The sequence below is a fragment of the Dreissena polymorpha genome, chromosome 2 (assembly GCF_020536995.1).
Source record: "Dreissena polymorpha isolate Duluth1 chromosome 2, UMN_Dpol_1.0, whole genome shotgun sequence".
NCBI classification, from domain to species: domain Eukaryota; kingdom Metazoa; phylum Mollusca; class Bivalvia; order Myida; family Dreissenidae; genus Dreissena; species Dreissena polymorpha.
Window position 1 is genome coordinate 142,230,778 of NC_068356.1, and position 11,020 is coordinate 142,241,797.

Sequence of the window (11,020 nt, forward strand, 5' to 3'; positions counted from 1 at the left end):
TGTATAAGTGCTAGACTAAACGTAAAGCAAAAGCATAAATACACTTATAGTTACCGGTATTACTTTCGGTCGATATAGTAACATTATACGTAGTGTCAACCACTAGATCTGTGTAGGGAAAACTAATGTCAAAGCTGATAAAGTTGGTAGGGTTGAATGTTTCGAAACATGAATAATCTCCAATTGTGTCGTTGTCTTGACTTTCTATATGCAAAACTCCACCACAACCCGTGTATACCAGACTGTACTTGTTTTGTGATGATGTTGTAATCATACGGCATGTTTTTTTCGCTAAGTCGCATTCTGCTAGTGTTACAGGCGTTTGTGATGTATTGCTAAAGAAACTGAATGTGAGGTCTACATTTGAAGAACATTCTATAGACGCGTTCTTCAATGTGCCCAACACGATATGTCCGAACGTGTCCGTTTCACCAGCGTCTGAAATTGCATAAAGAAACAATTAATGCATGAATTAAAACAACGTGCTGACTAAATTACTATAATTATGATAATTAATGACCCAATATTTTAAATACAGGAGTAAGACATGTTCAAGTTAGTGCAATAAGTCAGTCACAATAGTGACGATGAATGCCCCTGACCTCGCAAAATGTTGGTACAAGGAGCACTAGTCCGTTTAAACCACACATGTATGGTTTTAAAGAACCACTAGACAATTACATATAACAAATACTACCTCGCCGTTTAAGAAATATATTTTAACGTAAACGTCTAAATAACGGTAAGTCATGCGACCCAGCGGTAGCTGCCAGTTCCATATAAGGGGAATGATTGGAACAAAATAATACCGAAATCTGAATACCATAATGCGATGTAACACACAATGTTCAACCTCTGGGTCTTGTTGCCCAGAGACATAATTTGAGACAAAGTATAGAAGATAACAATTCAATAGAACATAACAAATATAACACAAGTGTACCTTGTTGCGAATGAACAGTTATGTTGCTAATGCAAATACTGATAATCATTGAGTGTCAGTGTGAAAAAACGAGACGAACTATCGTATTTTAATGTACGAGGATGCTAAAGGTCGCACATGCCCAAATTCATACTTATTTTAACGAAAAAAGCATGGACGTTTTATGAGTGCAAGTTAAACAAGGGACAAAATTGTCACAAAACCAGGTTTTCATTCTGAAAAAAAAATCTGATAAAGGGAGAAAACTCAAACTGAACTTTTGAAATGAACAAACAAAATTAACCCCCTTTGTAAGTTTGTTTTTAAAAAAATCTATTTTTAGTCGTGGCGACCTTGACATTGGAGATATTGACGTGATTCTTTCGTGCGACACACCGTCCCATGATGGTGAACAAATGTGCCAAATGATTTTAAAATCTCACAATGAATGACATAGTTATGGCCAGGACAAGCTCATTTATGGCCATTTTTGACCTTTGAACTCAAAGTGTGACCTTGACCTTGGAGATATCGACGTTATTATTTCGCGCGACACACCGTCCAATGATGGTGAACAAATGTGCCAAATGATTTTAAAATCTGACAATGAACGACATAGTTATGGCCCGGACAAGCTTGTTTCGCCCGCCCGCCAGCCCGCCAGCCAGCCAGCCAGCCCGCCCGCATTCGCCAATCTAATAACCATTTTTTCCTTTGGAAAACCTGGTTAAAAAGTGTAGAAAAATAAAATGCTTTTGAATATTCGTTATGTGGTTGATTGTCGTGAAAAAAATGGCATAACTTGTGTAATGTTTCATCATGACCACAATAAACAATACCTGCAAGTCCGAACGTGAAAAGTCTAGCAGAACCCATTTGGAGCAATTTGTGTCTACTGACAGACAGTCGGAAAGACATCTATTGCGATGCAATGATGATTTGAGTTGACACACTTTACTTTGTTAAAGAGGTATAGTAATTACTTTAAACACTAAAGGAGCTGAATAACAATATACGTACCAGAAACTTCTACTAAGTTCTCTGAACAGTTTTCATTTGTCGATATGAAGTCCGATGGTGAAATATTTGTGCTGACAGTATTGTTTGGATCAAATGTTTCATGGCATTGATATGTTCCGATGGTTTCTTTGTCGAGGACTCTTATTATCAGGATGCCACCACGTCCAGTGTAAGAAACGTTGTATTTGTCTTTATGAGTCTTGGTCAACATTAAACATGATTTCTTCGCGAAATCACATTCTGCAATTGTTATAGACGTGTGCAGCATGTTGTTATGAAGTCTGAACGTGAAATCTTTGTCCGAGGAACATTGTATTGATGTTTCCTTCGTTGAGTCCATCAGGGTTAATTTAGGCATGATTCCTAATACTGAAACAAATTGGCTTAAAATAAAACGAAGAGCTCAGCTGTAGAAAACAGATGTCCCCATCACCCAACAGGGCCTTGACATCCATCATTGAACATTTTACACTTAATGTCAAATTGACCTTGACCTGTGAAATAGTGACCCCAATTTCAATTAGGTTCATCTGCTCTCCCAAGGCAAATGCACATGCAAAGTATCAAGCCAATCGGTAAATTCGTTGACGGGTTATTAATCTGAAACGATTTTGACACTTATGGTGACAGTAGCCTTGACACCTCTGATAATTTCAATTGGGGTCATTTACTGTCCAAGACCAATGCATATGGAAAGTATCAAGTAAATCGATCAATTCGTTGACGAGTTATTGATGTGAATTGATTTTCATACTTATTGCGACATTTGCCGTGACGGTTTACCTTGTGACCCCAATTTCAATAGGGGTCATCTACTATCCAAGGCAAATGCACGTGTGAAGTTTCAAGCAAATCGGTCGCTTCGTAGACGAGTTAATGATTGGAAAAGATTTTCACACTTATTGTGACAGATACCTTGACCGTAGACCTAGTGATCCCTATTTCTATAGGGATCATCTACTGTCCAAACCAAATGCACATGTGAAGTATCAAGCCAATCGGTCAATTCTTTGACGAGTTACTGATTGGAAACGAAGAGACAGACAAACAGACAAACAAACAGCCAGACAGACAGACAGATTGACAGACAGACAGACAGACAGACAGACAGACAGACAGACAGACAGACAGACAGACAGACAGACAGCCAGACAGCCAGACAGCCAGCCAGCCAGCCAGCCAGACAGACAGACAGACAGACGGACAGACAGACAGACAGGGAAGGCAGGCAGTCAGACAGACAGACAGACAGACAGACAGACAGACAGGAGAGGCAAAAATCGTCATTATCTTTAATTTTAGCCATCAAATAAAAAAAAGGATAACTGTTTTCAGCATATGGGTCCGAGCATTTGAGTTATTTGTGATAGTTTATCGTCTGGTTAAAATGTATGAACCACTTTCTAACCTATGTTATTATTTATTCGTATGTGCAAAGAGTAATTATACTCATTATGGCGCATTATAAATCCAAAGCTCGTTGCAAGTCCACATACATAAGTAAACGAAAACTTTGTTCATGTTTGGTTGAGGATCATTTTGCATGGTTACGTAGCAAAAGAAAATCATTTAACTTGTAGTTTAAGAGTAAAATAATTACTGAATATGATTGAATATAAAGTAAACAAAACATTTTACCCCCGTCTGTCCGGGTTAGATTCAAAGGAGAACATGATATATATATACATATTTGAACATATTTGTTAAGTGTCGTGAAAAATCATCTCTTTGAGATTTGCCGATAATCTCTCAAAAAGTGGATTAGAAGATGTAATTTGATACAAACTTTATTGACGACTTCAAGTAAAAACCAAACAAAAGACGATCCTTAAAGCTTACCATGATCATTGTGTACTTCGGTGAATTGCATTGTGATTTTAAGGGATCTTTTCACGGTTTGGTAAATTGACAAAATTGAAAAAAGTTGTTTCAGATTAGCAAATTTTCGTTTTAGTTATGATATTTGGGAGGAAACAGTATTACTGAACATTTACTATAGTCCAATATAGCCATTATATGTATCTTTTGACGATTTGAAAACCTAAAAATTATAAAGCGTTGCAACGCGAAACGATTGAATAATTTGGAGAGTTCTGTTGTTGTCGTTTAAATTTACGAAACTACGAAGATTGCTTATATAAGGTATAAAATACTAAAACTCGTATACCCGGCGGAATAGCTAAAGCGTTTTTACTTCTGACTAACTCCAGGACTTCAGGGGTCACTGGTACGAGCACTGATACTGGCTACTTTTTTTTTCCTTTTCTAAATTTTATTCTTGATTTTTTTATTGGAGCTTTTAAGATCCAATGTTAACATTTATCAATATAAAGCATTTAATGACAAACTTAAAAATATGCCAAAATCTGTGAAAAGGCCCCTTTAACAGATTCACTGACCATGTTCACACGTATACAACATTCGCCAAGCCATTAATGTATACTACGTGTATATAATTACCAAAGATATGGGCTTTCATGAGACCACACACGAACCGCATTTTCTGAAAATAAATATTTAAAAGAGTGACAAACGCTATATTATATAACATGTTCATCGAAAAAGTACATTTCTTGAGTTATGTGATGCGGTCAGCAAAAATGACTGCTCCGGCGATAAAGTCGATATCGAGACAAAAACAAGAATTTCATTTTTAACGATTTTCTTAAATTATTTTCCTTTACATTGAACGTTCATGTCAATTAAACGCAGTTGCTTCGATTACACATGCATAACTACCACACACAGTTCTTTACCCCAAAACATATTGCTAAAAGACAATAAAATTTTACTGTTTTGTAACAAGTTTGATATTATGATAATTTTACAGTAATCCGAAGATGTCGCGGTCGCAATTTTGTGTAAACGATGTTGTTTAGATATCAGAAATATACATGGTTGGTTTCAATTTAACGTTAAAGCTGTAGTTTTGGACTTTAAACATGAATAAACAATGCAAGCAGAACAAGTTGTGTCATTGTTTACTTATTGAAATATTAGCCTGTTCATAATCAGATTTGTATACTTGGACCCGGAAGATATATAACCATTGAAAGCATTATGCCGGCAATTAAATCATTTACGTTTTAATAATCAGCATACTTTGACCCAGAGGTAATATAGCCGTTGACAACATTGAACTGTCGTAAATTTTAAATTGTTTTTTTAAGTTAATAACGATGGATAGACACATTCATACTGTTCATTTTGTAACGCACATTTGAAATTTCTTCAATCAAATTTAAATCATTCAAGTCAATTTCCATTATTCGTGTTAATACCTAATGAATAGTTAATAGTTTTGACAGTTTGGAAAATTACTATGTAATGGTCATTTGTAGTTTGCAGTATTTCTTATATCTTTCTACTGCATCTCTATTTCTGCGGTTATCATGTCTAATTGTAATGTAAATAAGTACATTATAAAAATCAAACCTGTGTGTTTTTTTAACTAGTATCACTTTTTGTTTTAACAATGAACATGAATTTTTAACAATAATAAAAGTTGTGTGTTACTTGGCAGCTTTTTATCAGGTTCCATCCTTCTATAGGCTAAGAAAAAAATCGATAATTTTGCAGAGCCTAGTTTAATACTTTTAAAAACAAGAGGACCGTGCGCCTTAAGGCGGTCACGTTAATAACAAAGAAACGAAACTATTTTTACTTGAAATGTTACTTATATTCTCAAATCTTTTCTATAAATAAGGAATGTAGTTGACAATTGTTAATAGTTTTATTTGATCGTTCGTCAAAAAGTTGTTATTCTGTTACTCTTGTATCTTCAATGCAATTGAGTAATTAAATAGTATTTAAATTGAATGCGTTTTAATTCCCTTTTATTATTGTTTAATTTGAGTTACAATGCTATGACGTTAAATTTTATTTACACTTAAATGTATTATGAATATTGCTGGGCCAAGTGTGAGGTTGAGCGCTCTATAACCAGGTTTGAACCCCCAATGCTTTGCATTGACCGTTCCAAGGCGGTGACCCCAGCTTTATTCATATTTTGTGTTCATGTTGGTTTGTATTGTGCTGTATTGTGCTGTTTTGTACTGTTTGTGCAATCGGTCACTTGCCTTAAATAAAGGACCAACTAATTGTTTTTAATGAAAATTCAATACTGCTCCAGCAGCTGGAGTTTCACTTCTTTATATTGTAGATTTTACCAAGCTTTGACTTCAATTTGACCTAGTTACAACGTTTTCTTTTATTTCAAATGACCAAGTTTCGAACTCGGCCGCGATTTCATTGGGACAAAAGTCATGTTCTAACCGATTTTCATTAAGATTTGACTACAAATGTCATTGTGTACACACCAGTCTTACCGACCTGTGTACTAACGCGAAAGGTATTGTGGGTAGCACTTCTTTTACGAGTGAAAAGTGAAAGCGAAAGTAGGTCAGGTAACTGTGCTTCTGATAATCGCTATCAGTCTTGATAGAGATTCAAAATCACATTTAAACATAATTAAATAACATTTCTTTAAACAACATTCCGTTTTAAACACACAATAAAAGACGATTTTTCTTTCATTATTAACCTTTTTTATTCCTACGCAGAACTACTTTGGCGAAAGCATAATTCCCCAATCCAGGGGAATGTGATGCGTCTTAATATAGAGGTGACAATAACGTAGTGACGTCACCATCTATGTATAGAATGCTACAAATGTTACTTCTGAAGTGTAAACAAGGTTAACTATAGCCTTATGTGGAAACCTGCCCCGCAGCCACCCGCCGGCCATGTTGTTTAACATACCAAAGCCTTTTTTAAATCGGCCCGAATTAATTTCTAAACAAATGTTCTGAACACGTTCTATGACTTTTTGGACAAAAGCTGTGACTAAGATTCATAACGAATGCCCGGATCATCGGCCATTTTTTTAAACGGACCGGACACATTTCGAACTCGAGCTATCATAAGAACAAATGTTTTAACCAAGTTTTATGAAAATTGCAGTATAGATATGAATGCTTGAGTGTTAACACGGTTTTACTTCAGACATATGAGATAAACTGCCCGCCCCTAGTCGACTATGCTTTTCAACGAATTGAAACCATTCCAAACTCAGAGCTCGTTTTGCGGTGTAATATGAGCTTAAAATGAAAAACGCCATGTTGATATTATGTTGTTAATTAGACTGGTGGCAATAATGTTTTACCCAGATGCAATTGTGTGGTCAATCAAAGCCTTTGATACAAAATGCATTGAATATAGATACATTGAATGATAAAATAAAGTAATCAAGTAATAGTTAACACAACCGTTTGGTTGTTTGAATTCAAAAGAACGTTTGAATGAATATGTTTGCTGTGCACCTACTGTCCGCATACAGTATGTTTGTTTGTTTTTTCTGTAAACGGAGACACGAGTTTTCTTTTGTGATAAAAGCTTATTGCCAGGATAATAAGCCCAGCGGCCTATTTGTATGATAAGCGTAGTAGTGACTGGGATGTAAACATGTTCCAGCAAAAGCACAGTATCAACAGGAAAGTGTCAATATCTGTGTTGTTTGTAGTAGATTGATTTGTAAATATTTAGCCATTAAACTAATATAATAATTTACATACTAATTAAGATGTTTTTTATGTAAAAAGTTCATTTCATATAAAAATAATTGATAGAATGTATCAATCATACATAAACTACATAAACTAAATAGTGTAAGACCAATACAATCCCGAATCATGCCATTTCCATATGTGAAGTCTATTTTTTCGATATCATATTATGAAAATATATTATGTATGCTTTTACACATGCATTGACACAACAGTCATGAATCAACGTTTTTATTTCCTACGGTTTCATTTTACTTTACCTGCATATATGAACACCATATTTATAAATGTGAGTGAGCTTCACTGCGTGATACAGTGAATGCTATAAGTTTAATTTGCTCTCAGTATCGATACGAAATTTTAGTTCACTGGTAGGTGACATAATTTAAGGATTGTGGAGCGCATAATGGTTGAATAAACATTCTTTTTGATATTATGAAGAAGTGACAGATCATATATTATAATTAGTTTCAAAACTTGCTAACAGAAACTGTTTATACCATACGTTCAATTATAGTATTTTTGTATTATTGTAATCGATAGCAGTTTACAAGTATATGCAATCAGTAAACTAAATGTTAATTACTAGTTAAATAAATAATTTAGATTTAGTGTATGATCTCAAATAGTAATATTTAGTACCGCGGGTGTTCCGTACACAGTTTGAGACTTGGATTTCCTGGTTTCGTTTTCGATTTTAACAAACTCGATTGATTTACACTATTTCAGCTACATATCATATACATTTTAAATGGATTTGGTAATGTTTAAGATGTTGAACCTTTCAAGCCTCTTCTCAACGCAAATCTACATAAATGCGAAAAGACACAACGTAAATAAACACACACAAAAATTCAGTGGCAGTTTACATCTACGTATTTTAATTTGTGCCAACTGCAAACGAAGTATTGATCACCCCAAAGCTGTTATCAGAATGTTACACAGTAAACGTGTAAACATGTGAATACTCACGATTCGTAATGTATCCACTATCGGATTACACCTAAATAAAGTAACATTTTACTGTTTAAACAGCCGTTATGTAATTAATTACGCACATTTGAACATTAGTCATCGGTATTCCATACACACGCCTTTATGCGCTTTAAAAGTAGTGCATGTATTCGCTTTCTCTAAAATGGTATGTGATGACTAAATTCAGTCTATATTAATTTGCTGGGAATTGTATGTGCAAATGTATTTGATATATTGCTTTGAAATACACACTAAAGGATATAATCTCACACGTACATGGTTTACTAATGTCAATATCAATATGCATATTAAGGAGCGGCGTGTTACTTAGCAGCGTCAATCGGAAAACTATGAAACGCCATGACTGTCTAAGCAAGTAATGATGTGCATGATTCGTTGCGAGTAATTGTATCATGTCAAAAGGACGAGTAATTTTATAACACATACACCGATAATCAAGTTACAATTGTACACAGTTTTTAGATGGTCGCTTTAGCGACCGTCTAATGTGTTTGATGTAAAATTCAGGTCGATACGGCCTGGGTATGATTAGCCCAATTCCCGCTTACACTACGCGCGAAGAAAGAGTTGTATAATTTATGCAAGAGGTTTGAGTTTTCCAATTATGTTTATTCACAAATGGAAACATTATATTAATATCGTCTTAAATGCAATAGTTTCGAATGGTGTTTTATAGAAAAGAATAAAAAAAACAATGATCGTATTGCACGTGTCGCGGAGGAGATTGTTTATGAATGATTAAAATAGTCCACTTTCTGCTGCGTCTGCGTGACGTAGTATTTTCGCTCATCTCATTCATAAATCTGAGGCTGGCGATAAACAAAGGGGAGTCCGGGTGAGAATTACGCACTAGTATAAGGTTACGCTTGTTTATATTCACAGGTCTCAATTAATAACACGTTGACCACGAGTTCAACAATTATTACAGGGATACGATAGACAACATAAAAATGATTCATTATCGCTGAAACTGTTAAAAAACATTTAAATATAACAAGAATATTCTCTAAAAAATGTAGTCTTGCTGTTTTGAAATAAGGTTTGGAATTTTGTTTTCAAAATAACTTAATTAAAAACAAAAGTTTAATTATAGTGTTTTTTACTTTTAGTCGCATATTTACCGCATTATAATGTGTGTTATAATAGGCAAACCATACATTAGTAAAATTCAATCTGCCTTCGCACATAGAAGGAATGGGTCAATTAGGTGCTGCGTTTCCTTTGTTTACTTCAGTTAGAGGTCAATTCTTTACGTAAAAGCAATCACAAGGCCCCGGCTTCAGAGGAATTGCGGAGCGTTCTTACATAATTAAAGTCGTAGTCGCATGGTATTTGCGTTTAGCGTCCTATTTGGTCACGTGGTTCTTTTTCGCGGGTGTTTTGGCATTCATGATATGAGGCTATTAATAGATGCGCCTGTCGATAAACAAAGGAAAGTTTACGGGCGATAACAACGCAATAGGTTACGCTCTCACATACAACTCAATGACGTAGTACAGGTCGTAAATTGAGAGATTGGGGGAAAGTTGACGCTTATTTATATTCTCAATTTATAAAACGTTGAACATAAGTTCAACAATAACTTAGCGATACGATAGACTAAAAAAATCATAATCGCTTAACCCGAATATAACAAATAATTTATAATAATAATACGAATGACCTGTTTCATAACCTCGTTGAAGCTCCTACATCGGGTATTTCTGGAAAGCGTTCTTGGTTCTCAACACATAGCGGCGATCTTTTGTATTTACGGGTGCTAGCAACGCAATAGTAGAAGCTTAGTAGAAGGTTTAGCTTGTTTATATTCACAGTTCTCAATACATTGACAGTTGGATATGAGTTCATCAATTACTCAGGCATACTATAGGCAACCTCGAAAATGCTTTATAATCGCTAAAACCGAAAACAACTAAATATATTATATTAAATATATTTATAACAATTTTAAAAATGTAGTCGGCGTATACGCCGACTTTGAAATAAAGTTAGCAATTTACTTTTCTAAATAATTGAATACAATTAAACAAAAGTTAAACTATTGTGTTGTGTTTTTCACTTGTTAGATGCATATTAACCGCATGAAATGTGTGTTAGCATTGTCAAACCACACATTAGTGTGAGTAAATAAAAAATATACTACGGGAGAGCACTTCATATGTGTCCTCATATGCCTTGTTATGAGTATCTTTCTTCATTATCGAAATATATCGTATGTTTATATTTGATTTAAACGCAGTTTTCTTTCGTCACATTTAAATCACACCCCAATAGCGCCGTCATGCGAAAATGGGTCTTATGCGTTTCGGCAAGCGTTTGTTAAACCAAACATGTGCTCTTGCGCAGTCAGGTCATAGGCGACGCTGTTCGCTTTAAAATCACTCAATATGTTATGTTTCTCCTTACCAGAAGGAGGGATAGCTGAGTGGGCTATTTGTATGATGGGCGCATATGGAATAAGACCCATTTTCGCATGACGAGGGTCATTACAAATCTCATTGCGAATTGAAAATCCCAC

The 11,020-nt window shown here is 34.9% G+C and overlaps 1 protein-coding gene across 2 annotated transcripts in view; it reads right to left on the reverse strand.

Moving 5' to 3' along the window:
* The window catches only part of LOC127869256 (uncharacterized), a 28,722-nt gene extending 20,018 nt beyond the window's left edge, over positions 1 to 8,704 (reverse strand). The window contains exons 1-4 of one of the 2 annotated variants that reach the window (XM_052411641.1): positions 8,479 to 8,704; positions 4,403 to 4,445; positions 1,943 to 2,311; positions 55 to 438 (exon numbers count right to left, since the gene is read on the reverse strand). In XM_052411641.1, coding sequence (XP_052267601.1) covers positions 55 to 438; positions 1,943 to 2,311; positions 4,403 to 4,442 — 793 coding nt within the window. In that variant the 5' untranslated portion in view covers positions 4,443 to 4,445; positions 8,479 to 8,704. The remainder of the gene's footprint in view (positions 1 to 54; positions 439 to 1,942; positions 2,312 to 4,402; positions 4,446 to 8,478) is intronic. The other variant, XM_052411640.1, reaches the window with a different exon arrangement.
* Positions 8,705 to 11,020: the final 2,316 nt, after the last annotated feature.